Source organism: Amia ocellicauda, chromosome 6 (genome assembly GCF_036373705.1).
Source record: "Amia ocellicauda isolate fAmiCal2 chromosome 6, fAmiCal2.hap1, whole genome shotgun sequence".
Taxonomy (NCBI): Eukaryota; Metazoa; Chordata; class Actinopteri; order Amiiformes; family Amiidae; genus Amia; species Amia ocellicauda.
In genome coordinates this window covers 47388645-47413015 of record NC_089855.1, presented here as the reverse complement: position 1 = coordinate 47413015, position 24371 = coordinate 47388645, and the positions used below count along the sequence as shown (strand labels likewise).

Sequence of the window (24371 nt, the reverse complement as noted above, 5' to 3'; positions counted from 1 at the left end):
TCAGTCAGTGTTAATGTGCTGTAGTGTCCAGTCAGTCAGTGTTAATGTGCTGTAGTGTCCAGTCAGTCAGTGTTAATGTGCTGTAGTGTCCAGTCAGTGTTAATGTGCTGTAGTGTCCAGTCAGTCAGTGTTAATGTGCTGTAGTGTCCAGTCAGTCAGTCAGTCAGTGTTAATGTGCTGTAGTGTCCAGTCAGTCAGTCAGTGTTAATGTGCTGTAGTGTCCAGTCAGTCAGTGTTAATGTGCTGTAGTGTCCAGTCAGTCAGTGTTAATGGACTGTAGTGTCCAGTCAGTCAGTGTTAATGTGCTGTAGTGTCCAGTCAGTCAGTCAGTGTTAATGTGCTGTAGTGTCCAGTCAGTCAGTGTTAATGTGCTGTAGTGTCCAGTCAGTCAGTGTTAATGTACTGTAGTGTCCAGTCAGTCAGTCAGTGTTAATGTGCTGTAGTGTCCAGTCAGTCAGTCAGTGTTAATGTGCTGTAGTGTCCAGTCAGTCAGTGTTAATGTGCTGTAGTGTCCAGTCAGTCAGTGTTAATGTGCTGTAGTGTCCAGTCAGTCAGTCAGTCAGTGTTAATGTGCTGTAGTGTCCAGTCAGTCAGTGTTAATGTGCTGTAGTGTCCAGTCAGTCAGTCAGTGTTAATGTGCTGTAGTGTCCAGTCAGTCAGTGTTAATGTGCTGTAGTGTCCAGTCAGTCAGTCAGTGTTAATGTGCTGTAGTGTCCAGTCAGTCAGTCAGTGTTAATGTGCTGTAGTGTCCAGTCAGTCAGTGTTAATGTGCTGTAGTGTCCAGTCAGTCAGTGTTAATGGACTGTAGTGTCCAGTCAGTCAGTGTTAATGTGCTGTAGTGTCCAGTCAGTCAGTGTTAATGTGCTGTAGTGTCCAGTCAGTCAGTCAGTGTTAATGTGCTGTAGTGTCCAGTCAGTCAGTCAGTGTTAATGTACTGTAGTGTCCAGTCAGTCAGTCAGTGTTAATGTGCTGTAGTGTCCAGTCAGTCAGTCAGTGTTAATGTGCTGTAGTGTCCAGTCAGTCAGTGTTAATGTACTGTAGTGTCCAGTCAGTCAGTGTTAATGTGCTGTAGTGTCCAGTCAGTCAGTGTTAATGTACTGTAGTGTCCAGTCAGTCAGTGTTAATGTGCTGTAGTGTCCAGTCAGTCAGTGTTAAGTGTTAATGTGCTGTAGTGTCCAGTCAGTCAGTGTTAATGGACTGTAGTGTCCAGTCAGTCAGTGTTAATGTGCTGTAGTGTCCAGTCAGTCAGTGTTAATGTGCTGTAGTGTCCAGTCAGTCAGTGTTAATGTGCTGTAGTGTCCAGTCAGTCAGTCAGTGTTAATGTGCTGTAGTGTCCAGTCAGTCAGAGTTAATGTGCTGTAGTGTCCAGTCAGTCAGTCAGTGTTAATGTACTGTAGTGTCCAGTCAGTCAGTCAGTGTTAATGTGCTGTAGTGTCCAGTCAGTCAGTCAGTGTTAATGTGCTGTAGTGTCCAGTCAGTCAGTGTTAATGTACTGTAGTGTCCAGTCAGTCAGTCAGTGTTAATGTGCTGTAGTGTCCAGTCAGTCAGTGTTAATGTGCTGTAGTGTCCAGTCAGTCAGTGTTAATGGACTGTAGTGTCCAGTCAGTCAGTGTTAATGTGCTGTAGTGTCCAGTCAGTCAGTGTTAATGTGCTGTAGTGTCCAGTCAGTCAGTGTTAATGTACTGTAGTGTCCAGTCAGTCAGTGTTAATGTGCTGTAGTGTCCAGTCAGTCAGTGTTAATGTGCTGTAGTGTCCAGTCAGTGTTAATGTGCTGTAGTGTCCAGTCAGTCAGTGTTAATGTGCTGTAGTGTCCAGTCAGTCAGTCAGTCAGTGTTAATGTGCTGTAGTGTCCAGTCAGTCAGTCAGTGTTAATGTGCTGTAGTGTCCAGTCAGTCAGTGTTAATGTGCTGTAGTGTCCAGTCAGTCAGTGTTAATGGACTGTAGTGTCCAGTCAGTCAGTGTTAATGTGCTGTAGTGTCCAGTCAGTCAGTCAGTGTTAATGTGCTGTAGTGTCCAGTCAGTCAGTGTTAATGTACTGTAGTGTCCAGTCAGTCAGTCAGTGTTAATGTGCTGTAGTGTCCAGTCAGTCAGTCAGTGTTAATGTGCTGTAGTGTCCAGTCAGTCAGTGTTAATGTGCTGTAGTGTCCAGTCAGTCAGTGTTAATGTGCTGTAGTGTCCAGTCAGTCAGTCAGTCAGTGTTAATGTGCTGTAGTGTCCAGTCAGTCAGTGTTAATGTGCTGTAGTGTCCAGTCAGTCAGTCAGTGTTAATGTGCTGTAGTGTCCAGTCAGTCAGTGTTAATGTGCTGTAGTGTCCAGTCAGTCAGTCAGTGTTAATGTGCTGTAGTGTCCAGTCAGTCAGTCAGTGTTAATGTGCTGTAGTGTCCAGTCAGTCAGTGTTAATGTGCTGTAGTGTCCAGTCAGTCAGTGTTAATGGACTGTAGTGTCCAGTCAGTCAGTGTTAATGTGCTGTAGTGTCCAGTCAGTCAGTGTTAATGTGCTGTAGTGTCCAGTCAGTCAGTCAGTGTTAATGTGCTGTAGTGTCCAGTCAGTCAGTCAGTGTTAATGTACTGTAGTGTCCAGTCAGTCAGTCAGTGTTAATGTGCTGTAGTGTCCAGTCAGTCAGTCAGTGTTAATGTGCTGTAGTGTCCAGTCAGTCAGTGTTAATGTACTGTAGTGTCCAGTCAGTCAGTGTTAATGTGCTGTAGTGTCCAGTCAGTCAGTGTTAAGTGTTAATGTGCTGTAGTGTCCAGTCAGTCAGTGTTAATGGACTGTAGTGTCCAGTCAGTCAGTGTTAATGTGCTGTAGTGTCCAGTCAGTCAGTGTTAATGTGCTGTAGTGTCCAGTCAGTCAGTGTTAATGTGCTGTAGTGTCCAGTCAGTCAGTGTTAATGGACTGTAGTGTCCAGTCAGTCAGTGTTAATGTGCTGTAGTGTCCAGTCAGTCAGTGTTAATGTGCTGTAGTGTCCAGTCAGTCAGTCAGTGTTAATGTGCTGTAGTGTCCAGTCAGTCAGAGTTAATGTGCTGTAGTGTCCAGTCAGTCAGTCAGTGTTAATGTACTGTAGTGTCCAGTCAGTCAGTCAGTGTTAATGTGCTGTAGTGTCCAGTCAGTCAGTCAGTGTTAATGTGCTGTAGTGTCCAGTCAGTCAGTGTTAATGTACTGTAGTGTCCAGTCAGTCAGTCAGTGTTAATGTGCTGTAGTGTCCAGTCAGTCAGTGTTAATGTGCTGTAGTGTCCAGTCAGTCAGTGTTAATGGACTGTAGTGTCCAGTCAGTCAGTGTTAATGTACTGTAGTGTCCAGTCAGTCAGTCAGTGTTAATGTGCTGTAGTGTCCAGTCAGTCAGTGTTAATGTGCTGTAGTGTCCAGTCAGTCAGTGTTAATGTGCTGTAGTGTCCAGTCAGTCAGTCAGTGTTAATGTGCTGTAGTGTCCAGTCAGTCAGTCAGTGTTAATGTGCTGTAGTGTCCAGTCAGTCAGTCAGTGTTAATGTGCTGTAGTGTCCAGTCAGCCAGTGTTAATGTAGAATATGAAAACCTCCCTGTCTTTTCACTTCCTTTCTCCCTCTCTCTCTCTCTCTCTCTCTCTCTCTCTCTCACTCTCAGAGGAGGGCTACAGGGGCGGGGGCTCATCCTGGGTGGTTCTGGTCGTGGGGCTGCTGGGCTCTGGACTGGCTCTGTTCAGTTTAATTGGATCATTGCTGCTGCTGCTGGAGAGCAGGGTAAGAGAGAAGGGGGGTAGGGACAGGACATGTTGTCTTTTGTTTCTGCCACCAGTTCCTCTCCTTCATCATCTCTCTCTCTCTCTCTCTAAGGGGTGCTGTGTCAATACAGAGCAACAGTGCAGAAGGAGGGACAAGGAGGAGAGAGAGCAGCCAGTGACCCCAGGCTCTGTCTACACTGTGAGTGCACCCCCCTGTGTTAATGTCCTGTAGTGTCATCAGTGTCCAGTCAATGTAATTGTCCTGCAGTGTTCAGTCAGTGTTAATGTCCTGCAGTGTCCAGTCAATGTAATTGTCCTGCAGTTTCCAGTCAGTGTGAATGTCCTGTAGTGTCCAGTGTTCATGTACTGCAGTTTCCAGTCAGTGTGATTGTCCTGCAATGTCCAGTCAGTAACTCCCCATCTCCCAGGCTCTGGAGCCTCACACTCACTCGATCTACAATGCCATTGACCCCTTGACCCCAGAGGAGAATGACACAGTGAGCGAGAGGAAGAAGAAGAAGGATATAGGAAAGGTGTGTGAAAATAATAGGAATAACAGTAGAAATAATAGTAGTAATAATAACTTAAGACTGATCCCTTCTTCTCATTCTCTTCTCCCCCTCACCCTGTTTTCCATTCCTCTCTGCCCCTCTCTCTCTCAGGACCCCAAACTTCAGAATTCCAGTGAAGACATCTATGAAAATCTGTAACTGTCCCCCCACCAACACACTTATATACACACACACACACTCTCACACTGAAATGGACACTGTTCTTGTTTTCTGTGCTTAATATGGTTAAAAATAATATTTTATTCTCTTTATGCCACACAATTAGAATCTCGATTACATTTGCTGAAATAAATGCAGAAATAAAATAAAATACATAAATAAAACTAATACGTGATTGTGTCTTCTTGTCTGTATCAGCATTTTACTTCCTAATGACATCCAGCCATATGATTGGCTGCCATAGTGGAAACACACACAGACAGACAGACACACACTGAGAGACAGAGAAACATACAAAAACAGAGAGACAGAGGTTGTGTGTGTACTAGACAAAAAACACACAGGCAGATAAATATAGCAAATAACACAACCCAGTTACACAACCTTTACACCTGACAGCCCCAGACCAGCCCGGACCCACTTGTTCCCCAGTGACACAGTGCGGTGTAATACAGCACAGCACAGTGGAGTGCAATAGAGCGGAGGACAGTGTGAAGTCCTGTGGGGCAGAATGATACAGGGCTCTACAGCACCGCACAGTGTGTGTGTGTTTCTCCACCGCAGTGCAGTCTGGGAGGCTGTAGTTATATCCCCTGCCCAGAGGGGGCGACCCTCTCCATCAACACCAGGTGGAGCAAGTGATTCTGCTCTGGAGAGAGGAGAGGCCTGAGAGAGAGAGAGAAACATATTTACATACATTCGTAACAATGCATTTATTGAATATCTCTCTGTGTCAGTCTGTGTCTGTCTCTCGGGTCTCTTACCACAGTTCCGTCTGCAGCGACTTCAGGGATTCGATGTCCTTCTCCTGACAGGCCATCTAGACACAACAACGACAATGACAATTAGCAGCCACAGAGGAAGCAGAAGAACAGAGACAGCATAAACGGCATGGAGAGGAGACACTCACCACGACCGACTGCAGCAGCAGGAACACGTTCTCCGGCAGGAAAGTCACTGAGAGGAGAGAGAGGGGGGGGGTTCATTTCTTTAACAGACACACAGGGAGAGAGACAGAGAACTGAGACACTGAGACACATGCACACACAGACACTACAGACAGACAGAGAGACAGAGACAGACAGACAACAGAGAAACACACAGACACACAGACACACACACACACACACACACACCCTGGCTGTGGCTGTCGAATGACTCCCAGGCGTATCGCTCCAGGGTCTGGGCGTGCTCCGGCAACAGCTTCTGAGGGGGGGGCTGGAGGGAGAGGGGGTCTTTAGTGTAGTGTAGTGTGCATACTGCAGTGTAGTGTCGTATACTATAGTGTAGTGCAGTGCTGTGTACTATAATGCAGTGTTCTATCGTGTAGTTTACTGTAGTGAAGTGCACTTTATTGCACTGTACTGAACTGTGGTGTTGTAGTGCTCCGTGTGCTGCTCTGTATTCTGCTGTGCTGTCTCTCACCTCCAGCAGCATGAGGAGGAGCACCCTGGAGATCTCACACTGAGAGGCTATGTCCAGGAACACTCCTGAGAGAGAGAGAGAGAGAGAGAGAGAGAGAGGAGGAGAGAGTCTGTCAGTCAGTCAGTCAGTCAGTCAGTCAGTGTGTCTGTCAGTCAATCAGTGTGTCAGTCAGTCAGTGTGTCAGTCAGTGAGTCACTCACCCACTGGGCTGGTGCTGCCTGGCAGCTGCACTCCTCTCTCCTGCGCCTGGAATTGCATGTCAGTGAGAACAGAGAGAGCACCGTCATAGTCACCTAGAGAGACAGAGAGAAAGGGGGAGAGAGAGGGTGAGGGTGAGAGAGAGAGAGAGAGGGTGAGAGAGGGTCAGAGGGAGGGAGAGTTACGCATTGAAAGGAAGCTATAGAGTAAATATACCTGGCAATATCAAGTGAAAAATCACAGACAGTGTTTCTAGCCCATCGCTGTGTGGGAGAGAGGCACGGGGTCCAGCCAACACACTGAACTGTGCACATGAATATAACGAGTACAATGGAAAACCCCAGACCAGGCCTGCAGGGCACAATCAGGCTGAAGAGCAGTGCCCCAGCATGACATGGGCCAGCTGCAGGTAAGCGCTGCTAACCAGCCTGCAGACCACATCAGAGACTCTTGTCTGGAACCAAACAAGGGACATATTCTTAAAAGAAAAAACAAATCTCACACGACAGACCTAGAGAAACTGTCAGTCTAGGGGAGGGACACACAGCCATACTGCCAGAGGGGCACACAGTGAGCGGCACAGCGGAGGGAGGGAGGAGAGTGCTGCTGTGTTCTCTGCGCTCATTCCTGCCTTAAAAATCTTTTGGATGTCCTAATCCTGAATATTATTCTCTTGTTACAGTTATTATGAAGCAGTTCAAAACTTTGACTGTACAGTATTCCAGTCTCTCACAGGTCAGTATTTGGCAGGATGTCAACAGTATTCCACTCTCTCTCACAGGTCAGTATTTGGCAGGGTGTCAACACCATCATGCTGATTGACGGGTTCATATTGTGCAGGAAGCCAGTGTCTACCCACCCTCCTACCTCCAGGCCCAGTGTAAGTGAATGGTAGAGACTCACGTGTCAGTATTTTGCAGGAAGCCAGCGCACGCAGGGCCAGCAGGGCCTCAGCAGGGGTGTGACTCTGCAGCTCTGCTGCACGCTGGAAGTGAACCAGAGCCTCCCCAGGCCGCCCCATCTCCTGCTCAATCGCCAATAATCAAAAATCAACAATCAGTCACCGTTAACCATTAATCAACCATCAGAATGACAGAGAGAGAGAGAGAGAAGGGTTTCCCCCAGAAAATAGCATTGGCATGGCAGCCTGTTACTAAATTGTTGACAGGGGGGTGCTAGCAGATTGTAAAGCAGGGTGGGAGGGTGCCAGTGGAAACAGGGCAGGTATAGTCCTGGGGAAGTAGAGCAGGGGCGGAGCATGTGAGCTTGTGCTTTCAAGCTTTTTTGTTTTTGTTTTTTTGCCGTTCATGCATTTGTTTGCCCAGGCAGCATTGATTTTTGAATAGCACTGCAGGATACCCTAGAGAGAGATGTGTGTCAGTCAGTCAGTGTGTGCCTGAATGTCATTGTATCAGTGTCAGTACCTTCAGCGTGTTGCCCAGCTCCAGACATAAGCTGGCCGCCATGACTGGCTGATTCATCTCGATATACACCTGCAACACAACATCACAATATAACACAACAGCACATCAAACAACAACCAAATATAACAACACACCACTACATCGATAAACGTAACACCACAACACAACAACAACCCACACAGCACAAACAACAACACAGACAACACACAACACAACAGCCCACACATCACAGCAACACACACCAACCTTAATGGCAAAGCTATAGCAGTTGAGTGCGGCCTGCAGGTGCTCGGAGAAGCCTGGGGCTCGTAGTGCCTGGGTCTCCCGCTCACAGTGAAGGAACAGCCGGGCAGCCTCGGTCAGGGCCAGGGCCTCCCCCGGGGCATTGAACAGAGTCTGCTCACACCTGGAGCGGAGAGGGGGAGAGAGACAAGTGAGAGGAGGAAAGCAAAAAGAGGGACAGAGAGTGACAGGGGAGAGGAGGAAAGAGAATAGAGGGGGAGAGAGAGACACCATCAGTCCAGTCAGTCAGACAAAGAGAGACAGGTATGGTATGGTACATTACATTAAAGGACAGGAGAGCACAGACAGACAGACATAGATTGAACTAAAAGACGGAGACAGAAAGACAGACACATGGCAGGCAAACAGACACTCAGAAAGAGACAGACGGACGGTACCGAGCCATCGCCAGGTTACAGAACGCCGCATACTGTAGACAGTCCTGCTGCTTCAGCTCCCTCACCAACTGACCTGAGAGAGAGAGAAAGAGAGGGAAAGAGTTCAGTACACTATAGTACACTACACTATAGAACACTACAGTCCAGTACACTATCAAACACTACAGTAAACTATGGAACATTACAGTACACTATAGAACATTGTGGAACACTACAGTAAGGAACACTTCAGTGCAGTACACTATAAAACACTACAGTACATTACAGTACACTACACTATGGAACACTATAGTACACTACACTATGGAACACTATGGAACACTACACTATGGAACACTACAGTACACTACACTATGGAACACTACAGAACACTACACTATGGAACACTATGGAACACTACAGTACACTACACTATGGAACACTACAGTACACTACACTATGGAACACTATAGAACACTACACTATGGAACACTACAGAACACTACAGTACACTACACTATGGAACACTATAGTACACTACAGTACACTACACTATGGAACACTACAGTACACTACACTATGGAACACTATGGAACACTACACTATGGAACACTATAGAACACTACAGTACACTACACTATGGAACACTATAGAACACTACAGTACACTACACTATGGAACACTATGGAACACTACAGTACACTACACTATGGAACACTATGGAACACTACAGTACACTACACTATGGAACACTACAGTACACTACAGTACACTACACTATGGAACACTATAGAACACTACAGTACACTACACTATGGAACATTATTGAACACTACAGTACACTACACTATGGAACACTATGGAACACTACAGTACACTACACTATGGAACACTACAGAACACTACAGTACACTACACTATGGAACACTATAGTACACTACAGTACACTACACTATGGAACACTACAGTACACTACACTATGGAACACTATGGAACACTACACTATGGAACACTATAGAACACTACAGTACACTACACTATGGAACACTATAGAACACTACAGTACACTACACTATGGAACACTATGGAACACTACACTATGGAACACTATAGAACACTACAGTACACTACACTATGGAACACTATAGAACACTACAGTACACTACACTATGGAACACTATGGAACACTACAGTACACTACACTATGGAACACTATGGAACACTACAGTACACTACACTATGGAACACTACAGTACACTACAGTACACTACACTATGGAACACTATAGAACACTACAGTACACTACACTATGGAACATTATTGAACACTACAGTACACTACACTATGGAACACTATGGAACACTACAGTACACTACACTATGGAACACTACAGTACACTACACTATGGAACACTATAGAACACTACACTATGGAACACTATGGAACACTACAGTACACTACACTATGGAACACTACAGAACACTACAGTACACTTCACTATGGAACACTACACTATGGAACACTATAGTACACTACAGTACACTACACTATGGAACACTATAGAACATTACAGTACACTACACTATGGAACACTATAGAACACTACAGTACACTAAACTATGGGACACTATAGAACAATACACTATGGAACACTATAGAACACTATAGAACACTACAGTACACTAAACTATGGGACACTATAGAACAATACACTATGGAACATTATAGAACAATACACTATGGAACATTACAGTACACTACCCTATGGAACACTATGGAACACTATAGAACACTACAGTACACTACACTATGGAACACTATAGAACACTACAGTACACTACACTATGGAACACTACAGTACACTACACTATGGAACACTATAGAACACTACAGTACACTACACTATGGAACACTATAGTACACTACACTATGGAACACTATGGAACACTATAGAACACTACAGTACACTACACTATGGAACACTACAGTACACTACACTGTGGAACACTATAGAACACTACAGTACACTACACTATGGAACACTATAGTACACTACACTATGGAACACTATAGAACACTACAGTACACTACACTATGGAACATTATTGAACACTACAGTACACTACACTATGGAACACTACAGTACACTACACTATGGAACACTATAGAACACTACAGTACACTACACTATGGAACACTATGGAACACTACACTACACTACACTATGGAACACTACACTATGGAACACTACAGTACACTACACTATGGAACACTATAGAACACTACAGTACACTACACTATGGAACACTATGGAACACTACACTATGGAACACTACAGTACACTACACTATGGAACACTACAGTACACTACACTATGGAACACTACAGAACACTACACTATGAAACACTACACTATGGAACACTATAGAACACTACACTATGGAACACTACAGAACACTACAGTACACTACACTATGGAACACTATAGAACACTATAGAACACGACAGTACACTACACTATGGAACACTATAGTACACTACAGTACACTACAGTATGGAACACTACAGTACACTACACTATGGAACACTACAGTACACTACACTATGGAACAATACACTATGGAACACGACAGTACACTACACTATGGAACACTATAGAACACTACAGTACACTACACTATGGAACACTACACTATGGAACACTATAGAACACTACACTATGGAACACTACAGTACACTACACTATGGAACACTATGGAACACTATAGAACACTACAGTACACTACACTATGGAACACTATAGAACACTACACTATGGAACACTACAGAACACTACAGTACACTTCACTATGGAACACTACACTATGGAACACTATAGTACACTACAGTACACTACACTATGGAACACTATAGAACATTACAGTACACTACACTATGGAACACTACAGTACACTACACTATGGAACACTATAGAACACTACAGTACACTAAACTATGGGACACTATAGAACAATACACTATGGAACATTACAGTACACTACCCTATGGAACACTATAGAACACTACAGTACACTACACTATGGAACACTATAGAACACTACAGTACACTACACTATGGAACACTACAGTACACTACACTATGGAACACTATAGAACACTACAGTACACTACACTATGGAACACTATAGTACACTACACTATGGAACACTATAGAACACTACACTATGGAACACTATAGAACACTACAGTACACTACACTATGGAACATTATTGAACACTACAGTACACTACACTATGGAACACTATGGAACACTACAGTACACTACACTATGGAACACTACAGTACACTACACTATGGAACACTATGGAACACTACACTATGGAACACTACAGTACACTACACTATGGAACACTATAGAACACTACAGTACACTACACTATGGAACACTATGGAACACTACACTATGGAACACTACAGTACACTACACTATGGAACACTACAGTACACTACACTATGGAACACTACAGAACACTACAGTACACTACACTATGAAACACTACAGTACACTACACTATGGAACACTATAGAACACTACACTATGGAACACTATAGAACACTACAGTACACTACACTATGGAACACTATGGAACACGACAGTACACTACACTATGGAACACTATAGTACACTACAGTACACTACACTATGGAACACTACAGTACACTACACTATGGAACACTACACTATGGAACACTATAGAACACTACAGTACACTACACTATGGAACAATACACTATGGAACACGACAGTACACTACACTATGGAACACTATGGAACACGACAGTACACTACACTATGGAACACTACAGTACACTACACTATGGGACACTATAGAACAATACACTATGGAACATTACAGTACACTACCCTATGGAACACTATGGAACACTATAGAACACTACAGTACACTACACTATGGAACACTACAGTACACTACAGTACACTACACTATGGAACACTACACTATGGAACACTATAGAACACTACAGTACACTAAACTATGGGACACTATAGAACAATACACTATGGAACATTACAGTACACTACCCTATGGAACACTATAGAACACTACAGTACACTACACTATGGAACACTATGGAACACTACAGTACACTACACTATGGAACACTACAGTACACTACACTATGGAACACTATAGAACACTACAGTACACTACACTATGGAACACTATAGTACACTACACTATGGAACACTATGGAACACTATAGAACACTACAGTACACTACACTATGGAACACTACAGTACACTACAGTACACTACACTATGGAACACTATAGAACACTACAGTACACTACACTGTGGAACACTATAGAACACTACAGTACACTACACTATGGAACACTATAGTACACTACACTATGGAACACTATAGAACACTACAGTACACTACACTATGGAACATTATTGAACACTACAGTACACTACACTATGGAACACTACAGTACACTACACTATGGAACACTATAGAACACTACAGTACACTACACTATGGAACACTATGGAACACTACACTACACTACACTATGGAACACTACACTATGGAACACTACACTATGGAACACTACAGTACACTACACTATGGAACACTATAGAACACTACAGTACACTACACTATGGAACACTATGGAACACTACACTATGGAACACTACAGTACACTACACTATGGAACACTACAGTACACTACACTATGGAACACTACAGTACACTACACTATGGAACACTACAGAACACTACACTATGAAACACTACACTATGGAACACTATAGAACACTACACTATGGAACACTACAGAACACTACAGTACACTACACTATGGAACACTATAGAACACGACAGTACACTACACTATGGAACACTATAGTACACTACAGTACACTACAGTATGGAACACTACAGTACACTACACTATGGAACACTACACTATGGAACACTATAGAACACTACAGTACACTACACTATGGAACAATACACTATGGAACACGACAGTACACTACACTATGGAACACTACAGAACACTACACTATGAAACACTACACTATGGAACACTATAGAACACTACACTATGGAACACTACAGAACACTACAGTACACTACACTATGGAACACTATAGAACACGACAGTACACTACACTATGGAACACTATAGTACACTACAGTACACTACAGTATGGAACACTACAGTACACTACACTATGGAACACTACACTATGGAACACTATAGAACACTACAGTACACTACACTATGGAACAATACACTATGGAACACGACAGTACACTACACTATGGAACACTACAGTACACTACACTATGGAACACTATGGAACACTACAGTACACTACACTATGGAACACTATAGAACACTACAGTACACTACACTATGGAACACTATAGAACACTACAGTACACTACACTATGGAACACTATAGTACACTACACTATGGAACACTATAGAACACTACACTATGGAACACTACAGTACACTACACTATGGAACACTACAGAACACTACACTATGAAACACTACACTATGGAACACTATAGAACACTACACTATGGAACACTACAGAACACTACAGTACACTACACTATGGAACACTATAGAACACGACAGTACACTACACTATGGAACACTATAGTACACTACAGTACACTACAGTATGGAACACTACAGTACACTACACTATGGAACACTACACTATGGAACACTATAGAACACTACAGTACACTACACTATGGAACAATACACTATGGAACACGACAGTACACTACACTATGGAACACTACAGTACACTACACTGTGGAACACTATGGAACACTACAGTACACTACACTATGGAACACTATAGAACACTACAGTACACTACACTATGGAACACTACACTATGGAACACTATAGAACACTACACTATGGAACACTACAGTACACTACACTATGGAACACTATGGAACACTATAGAACACTACAGTACACTACACTATGGAACACTATAGAACACTACACTATGGAACACTACAGAACACTACAGTACACTTCACTATGGAACACTACACTATGGAACACTATAGTACACTACAGTACACTACACTATGGAACACTATAGAACATTACAGTACACTACACTATGGAACACTACAGTACACTACACTATGGAACACTATAGAACACTACAGTACACTAAACTATGGGACACTATAGAACAATACACTATGGAACATTACAGTACACTACCCTATGGAACACTATAGAACACTACAGTACACTACACTATGGAACACTATAGAACACTACAGTACACTACACTATGGAACACTACAGTACACTACACTATGGAACACTATAGAACACTACAGTACACTACACTATGGAACACTATAGTACACTACACTATGGAACACTATAGAACACTACACTATGGAACACTATAGAACACTACAGTACACTACACTATGGAACATTATTGAACACTACAGTACACTACACTATGGAACACTATGGAACACTACAGTACACTACACTATGGAACACTACAGTACACTACACTATGGAACACTATAGAACACTACAGTACACTACACTATGGAACACTATGGAACACTACACTATGGAACACTATAGAACACTACAGTACACTACACTATGGAACACTATGGAACACTACACTATGGAACACTACAGTACACTACACTATGGAACACTACAGTACACTACACTATGGAACACTACAGAACACTACAGTACACTACACTATGAAACACTACAATACACTACACTATGGAACACTATAGAACACTACACTATGGAACACTACAGAACACTACAGTACACTACACTATGGAACACTATAGAACACTACAGTACACTACACTATGGAACACTATGGAACACGACAGTACACTACACTATGGAACACTATAGTACACTACAGTACACTACACTATGGAACACTACAGTACACTACACTATGGAACACTACACTATGGAACACTATAGAACACTACAGTACACTACACTATGGAACAATACACTATGGAACACGACAGTACACTACACTATGGAACACTATGGAACACGACAGTACACTACACTATGGAACACTACAGTACACTACACTATGGGACACTATAGAACAATACACTATGGAACATTACAGTACACTACCCTATGGAACACTATGGAACACTATAGAACACTACAGTACACTACACTATGGAACACTATAGAACACTACAGTACACTACACTATGGAACACTACAGTACACTACAGTACACTACACTATGGAACACTATAGAACACTACACTATGGAACACTATAGAACACTACAGTACACTACACTATGGAACACTATAGAACACTACACTATGGAACACTATAGAACACTATAGAACACTACAGTACACTACACTATGGAACACTACAGTACACTACACTATGGAACACTATGGAACACTATGGAACACTACACTATGGAACACTACAGTACACTACACTATGGAACACTACAGTACACTACACTATGGAACACTATAGAACACTACACTATGGAACACTATAGAACACTACACTATGGAACACTACAGAACACTACAGTACACTACACTATGGAACACTATAGAACACTACCGTACACTACACTATGGAACACTATGTAACACTATAGAACACGACAGTGCACTACACTATGGAACACTACAGTACACTACACTATGGAACAATACACTATGGAACACTACAGTACACTTCACTATGGAACACTACACTATGGAACACTATAGTACACTACACTATGGAACACTACAGTACACTACACTATGGAACACTACAGTACACTACACTATGGAACACTATGGAACACTATGGAACACTACACTATGGAACACTATAGTACACTACACTATGGAACACTACAGTACACTACACTATGGAACACTATAGAACACTACAGTACACTACACTATGGAACACTACAGTACACTACACTATGGAACACTATGGAACACTAAATACACTACACTATGGAACACTACAGTACACTACACTATAGAACACTACAGTACACTACACTATGGAACACTATGGAACACTACAGTACACTACACTATGGAATACTATGGAACACTATAGTACACTACAGTACACTACACTATGGAACACTACAGTACACTACACTATGGAACACTATGGAACACTACACTATGGAACACTATAGTACACTACAGTACACTACACTATGGAACACTACAGTACACTACACTATGGAACACTATAGAACACTACAGTACACTACACTATGGAACACTACAGTACACTACACTATGGAACACTATGGAACACTATAGTACACTACACTATGGAACACTACAGTACACTACACTATAGAACACTACAGTACACTACACTATGGAACACTATAGAACACTACAGTACAGTACACTACACTATGGAACACTACAGTACACTACACTATGGAACACTATGGAACACTACAGTACACTACACTATGGAACACTATGGAACACTACACTATGGAACACTATGGAACACTACAGTACACTACACTATGGAACACTACAGTACACTACACTATGGAACACTATAGAACACTACAGTACACTACACTATAGAACACTATAGAACACTACACTATGGAACACTACAGTACACTACACTATGGAACACTATGGAACACTACAGTACACTACACTATGGAACACTATAGAACACTACAGTACACTACACTATGGAACACTATGGAACACTACAGTACACTACACTATGGAACACTATGGAACACTATAGTACACTACACTATGGAACACTACAGTACACTACACTATGGAACACTACAGTACACTACACTATGGAACACTATAGAACACTACAGTACACTACACTATGGAACACTATGGAACACTATAGTACACTACACTATGGAACACTACAGTACACTACACTATGGAACACTATGGAACACTACAGTACACTACACTATGGAACACTATAGAACACTACAGTACACTACACTATGGAACACTACAGTACACTACACTATGGAACACTATGGAACACTACAGTACACTACACTATAGAACACTACAGTACACTACACTATGGAACACTATAGAACACTACAGTACAGTACACTACACTATGGAACATTATGGAACACTACAGTACACTACACTATGGAACACTATGGAACACTACAGTACACTACACTATGGAACACTATGGAACACTATGGAACACTACAGTACACTACACTATGGAACACTACAGTACACTACACTATGGAACACTATGGAACACTATAGAACACTACAGTACACTACACTATAGAACACTATAGAACACTACACTATGGAACACTACAGTACACTACACTATGGAACACTACAGTACACTACACTATGGAACACTATAGAACACTACAGTACACTACACTATGGAACACTATGGAACACTACAGTACACTACACTATGGAACACTATGGAACACTATAGTACACTACACTATGGAACACTACAGTACACTACACTATGGAACACTACAGTACACTACACTATGGAACACTATAGAACACTACAGTACACTACACTATGGAACACTATGGAACACTATGGAACACTACAGTACACTACACTATGGAACACTATGGAACACTATAGTACACTACACTATGGAACACTACAGTACACTACACTATGGAACACTATGGAACACTACAGTACACTACACTATGGAACACTATAGAACACTACAGTACACTACACTATGGAACACTATGGAACACTACAGTACAGTACACTACACTATGGAACATTATGGAACACTACAGTACACTACACTATGGAACACTATGGAACACTACAGTACACTACACTATGGAACACTATGGAACACTATGGAACACTACAGTACACTACACTATGGAACACTACAGTACACTACACTATGGAACACTATGGAACACTATAGAACACTACAGTACACTACACTATAGAACACTATAGAACACTACACTATGGAACACTACAGTACACTACACTATGGAACACTATGGAACACTACAGTACACTACACTATGGAACACTATGGAACACTATAGTACACTACACTATGGAACACTACAGTACACTACACTATGGAACACTACAGTACACTACACTATGGAACACTATAGAACACTACAGTACACTACACTATGGAACACTATGGAACACTATGGAACACTACAGTACACTACACTATGGAACACTATGGAACACTATAGTACACTACACTATGGAACACTACAGTACACTACACTATGGAACACTACAGTACACTACACTATGGAACACTATAGAACACTACAGTACACTACACTATGGAACACTACAGTACACTACACTATGGAACACTATGGAACACTATAGTACACTACACTATGGAACACTACAGTACACTACACTATGGAACACTATAGAACACTACAGTACACTACACTATGGAACACTATGGAACACTATGGAACACTACAGTACACTACACTATGGAACACTATAGAACACTACAGTACACTACACTATGGAACACTATGGAACACTATAGTACACTTCACTATGGAACACTACACTATGGAACACTATAGTACACTACAGTACACTACACTATGGAACACTACAGTACACTACACTATGGAACACTATAGAACACTACAGTACACTAAACTATGGGACACTATAGAACAATACAGTACACTACACTATGGAACACTACAGTACACTACACTATGGAACACTATAGAACACTACAGTACACTACACTATGGAACACTATAGTACACTACACTATGGAACACTATAGAACACTACACTATGGAACACTATGGAACATTATTGAACACTACAGTACACTACACTATGGAACATTATTGAACACTACAGTACACTACACTATGGAACACTATGGAACACTACAGTACACTACACTATGGAACACTATAGAACACTACAGTACACTACACTATGGAACACTATGGAACACTACACTATGGAACACTACAGTACACTACACTATGGAACAATACACTATGGAACACTACAGTACACTTCACTATGGAACACTACACTATGGAACACTATACAACACTACAGTACACTACACTATGGAACACTACAGTACACTACACTATGGAACACTACAGTACACTACACTATGGAACACTACAGTACACTACACTATGGAACACTACAGTACACTACACTATGGGACACTATAGAACAATACACTATGGAACATTACAGTACACTACCCTATGGAACACTATAGAACACTACAGTACACTACACTATGGAACACTATAGAACACTACAGTACACTACACTATGGAACACTACAGTACACTACAGTACACTACACTATGGAACACTATAGAACACTACACTATGGAACACTATAGAACACTACAGTACACTACACTATGGAACACTATAGAACACTACACTATGGAACACTATAGAACACTATAGAACACTACAGTACACTACACTATGGAACACTACAGTACACTACACTATGGAACACTATGGAACACTATGGAACACTACACTATGGAACACTACAGTACACTACACTATGGAACACTACAGTACACTACACTATGGAACACTATAGAACACTACACTATGGAACACTATAGAACACTACACTATGGAACACTACAGAACACTACAGTACACTACACTATGGAACACTATAGAACACTACCGTACACTACACTATGGAACACTATGTAACACTATAGAACACGACAGTGCACTACACTATGGAACACTACAGTACACTACACTATGGAACAATACACTATGGAACACTACAGTACACTTCACTATGGAACACTACACTATGGAACACTACAGTACACTACACTATGGAACACTACAGTACACTACACTATGGAACACTACAGTACACTACACTATGGAACACTATGGAACACTATGGAACACTACACTATGGAACACTATAGTACACTACACTATGGAACACTACAGTACACTACACTATGGAACACTATAGAACACTACAGTACACTACACTATGGAACACTACAGTACACTACACTATGGAACACTATGGAACACTATAGTACACTACACTATGGAACACTACAGTACACTACACTATAGAACACTACAGTACACTACACTATGGAACACTATGGAACACTACAGTACACTACACTATGGAATACTATGGAACACTATAGTACACTACAGTACACTACACTATGGAACACTACAGTACACTACACTATGGAACACTATGGAACACTACACTATGGAACACTATAGTACACTACAGTACACTACACTATGGAACACTACAGTACACTACACTATGGAACACTATAGAACACTACAGTACACTACACTATGGAACACTACAGTACACTACACTATGGAACACTATGGAACACTATAGTACACTACACTATGGAACACTACAGTACACTACACTATAGAACACTACAGTACACTACACTATGGAACACTATAGAACACTACAGTACAGTACACTACACTATGGAACACTATGGAACACTACAGTACACTACACTATGGAACACTATGGAACACTACAGTACACTACACTATGGAACACTATGGAACACTACACTATGGAACACTATGGAACACTACAGTACACTACACTATGGAACACTACAGTACACTACACTATGGAACACTATAGAACACTACAGTACACTACACTATAGAACACTATAGAACACTACACTATGGAACACTACAGTACACTACACTATGGAACACTATGGAACACTACAGTACACTACACTATGGAACACTATAGAACACTACAGTACACTACACTATGGAACACTATGGAACACTACAGTACACTACACTATGGAACACTATGGAACACTATAGTACACTACACTATGGAACACTACAGTACACTACACTATGGAACACTACAGTACACTACACTATGGAACACTATAGAACACTACAGTACACTACACTATGGAACACTATGGAACACTATAGTACACTACACTATGGAACACTACAGTACACTACACTATGGAACACTATGGAACACTACAGTACACTACACTATGGAACACTATAGAACACTACAGTACACTACACTATGGAACACTACAGTACACTACACTATGGAACACTATGGAACACTACAGTACACTACACTATAGAACACTACAGTACACTACACTATGGAACACTATAGAACACTACAGTACAGTACACTACACTATGGAACATTATGGAACACTACAGTACACTACACTATGGAACACTATGGAACACTACAGTACACTACACTATGGAACACTATGGAACACTATGGAACACTACAGTACACTACACTATGGAACACTACAGTACACTACACTATGGAACACTATGGAACACTATAGAACACTACAGTACACTACACTATAGAACACTATAGAACACTACACTATGGAACACTACAGTACACTACACTATGGAACACTACAGTACACTACACTATGGAACACTATAGAACACTACAGTACACTACACTATGGAACACTATGGAACACTACAGTACACTACACTATGGAACACTATGGAACACTATAGTACACTACACTATGGAACACTACAGTACACTACACTATGGAACACTACAGTACACTACACTATGGAACACTATAGAACACTACAGTACACTACACTATGGAACACTATGGAACACTATGGAACACTACAGTACACTACACTATGGAACACTATGGAACACTATAGTACACTACACTATGGAACACTACAGTACACTACACTATGGAACACTATGGAACACTACAGTACACTACACTATGGAACACTATAGAACACTACAGTACACTACACTATGGAACACTATGGAACACTACAGTACAGTACACTACACTATGGAACATTATGGAACACTACAGTACACTACACTATGGAACACTATGGAACACTACAGTACACTACACTATGGAACACTATGGAACACTATGGAACACTACAGTACACTACACTATGGAACACTACAGTACACTACACTATGGAACACTATGGAACACTATAGAACACTACAGTACACTACACTATAGAACACTATAGAACACTACACTATGGAACACTACAGTACACTACACTATGGAACACTATGGAACACTACAGTACACTACACTATGGAACACTATGGAACACTATAGTACACTACACTATGGAACACTACAGTACACTACACTATGGAACACTACAGTACACTACACTATGGAACACTATAGAACACTACAGTACACTACACTATGGAACACTATGGAACACTATGGAACACTACAGTACACTACACTATGGAACACTATGGAACACTATAGTACACTACACTATGGAACACTACAGTACACTACACTATGGAACACTACAGTACACTACACTATGGAACACTATAGAACACTACAGTACACTACACTATGGAACACTACAGTACACTACACTATGGAACACTATGGAACACTATAGTACACTACACTATGGAACACTACAGTACACTACACTATGGAACACTATAGAACACTACAGTACACTACACTATGGAACACTATGGAACACTATGGAACACTACAGTACACTACACTATGGAACACTATAGAACACTACAGTACACTACACTATGGAACACTATGGAACACTATAGTACACTTCACTATGGAACACTACACTATGGAACACTATAGTACACTACAGTACACTACACTATGGAACACTACAGTACACTACACTATGGAACACTATAGAACACTACAGTACACTAAACTATGGGACACTATAGAACAATACAGTACACTACACTATGGAACACTACAGTACACTACACTATGGAACACTATAGAACACTACAGTACACTACACTATGGAACACTATAGTACACTACACTATGGAACACTATAGAACACTACACTATGGAACACTATGGAACATTATTGAACACTACAGTACACTACACTATGGAACATTATTGAACACTACAGTACACTACACTATGGAACACTATGGAACACTACAGTACACTACACTATGGAACACTATAGAACACTACAGTACACTACACTATGGAACACTATGGAACACTACACTATGGAACACTACAGTACACTACACTATGGAACAATACACTATGGAACACTACAGTACACTTCACTATGGAACACTACACTATGGAACACTATACAACACTACAGTACACTACACTATGGAACACTACAGTACACTACACTATGGAACACTACAGTACACTACACTATGGAACACTATGGAACATTTCACCACCATGCACTACAGTATAATACACTCCACGACAGTATAATACACTATAGAACACTACAATATGGCAGAATACAGTTCACCAAAGTATACTACAGTCCAGTCCAGTCCAGTCCAGCACAGTACAGTACTGTACACTGCAGTACACAACAGCAAACACTGAGCTGTGATTGGCTGTGCTGTGAGTGGCTGTGATTGGTCCTTTATCGTTTCTCTCACCGAACTGCTCACTGGCTTCCGCTACGTTGGGTTTGCGGAGGAAGCGTCTGCAAAGGAAACACAGGAGAAAGAGCGATTGACAACAAATCAGAGAGAGGCAGGAGAAAGAGAGACCGGGCAGCCACGTTACCAACAAAACACTAATATCCGAATATTACACGACAGCAAGCCATTTCCCCAACAACAATAATAACAACATCCTTCCAGATACAGTCTGCGCAACATTTACGATGCTGACAATAATTATTATTCTGACAGGAGCCGGTGCACATACCGAACAGCACTAGCATATGGCACACAGAGCCCGTATGTAAAACAATACAGTATAGCGGTCAGAAAACAGACTTCTGTCATTTCTCTGTGCCAATTCACCTCCCGCCTCAAGAGACCCGCAGTTTAACTGATATATACATCTGTAAGGTTTGTTGTCTGAAACCCCGAATGTAAATAAACAGTGGAAAAATAAAACTTACTTCTTGAGCTTATTCGAAACGGCTCTGTACCGTAACAGGAAATCGCCTTCCGCCGCCATCTTGACTGAGGGCAGACGCGCTCTCGTCATTGGTCAGCGGGGGTG

At 41.6% G+C, this 24371-nt stretch overlaps 2 protein-coding genes across 3 annotated transcripts in view; one reads left to right on the top strand and one right to left on the bottom strand.

Moving 5' to 3' along the window:
* Positions 1-4593, top strand: part of nfam1 (NFAT activating protein with ITAM motif 1) — a 9445-nt gene extending 4852 nt beyond the window's left edge. The window contains exons 3-6 of one of the 2 annotated variants that reach the window (XM_066707354.1): positions 3598-3713; positions 3807-3893; positions 4123-4227; positions 4357-4593. In XM_066707354.1, the coding sequence (XP_066563451.1) occupies positions 3598-3713; positions 3807-3893; positions 4123-4227; positions 4357-4404 (356 nt within the window). In that variant the 3' untranslated portion in view covers positions 4405-4593. The remainder of the gene's footprint in view (positions 1-3597; positions 3714-3806; positions 3894-4122; positions 4228-4356) is intronic. The other variant, XM_066707355.1, reaches the window with a different exon arrangement.
* Positions 4487-24371, bottom strand: f8a (coagulation factor VIII associated). Its single transcript, XM_066707353.1, has 12 exons — positions 24268-24371; positions 23795-23841; positions 8153-8225; positions 7719-7878; positions 7473-7541; positions 6952-7072; positions 6051-6143; positions 5851-5915; positions 5562-5643; positions 5336-5382; positions 5190-5245; positions 4487-5091 (listed from the first exon to the last, which is right to left on the bottom strand). Exons 1-12 carry the CDS (start codon positions 24354-24356, stop codon positions 5010-5012), a joined length of 984 nt encoding a protein of 327 aa, XP_066563450.1. The 5' UTR covers positions 24357-24371; the 3' UTR covers positions 4487-5009.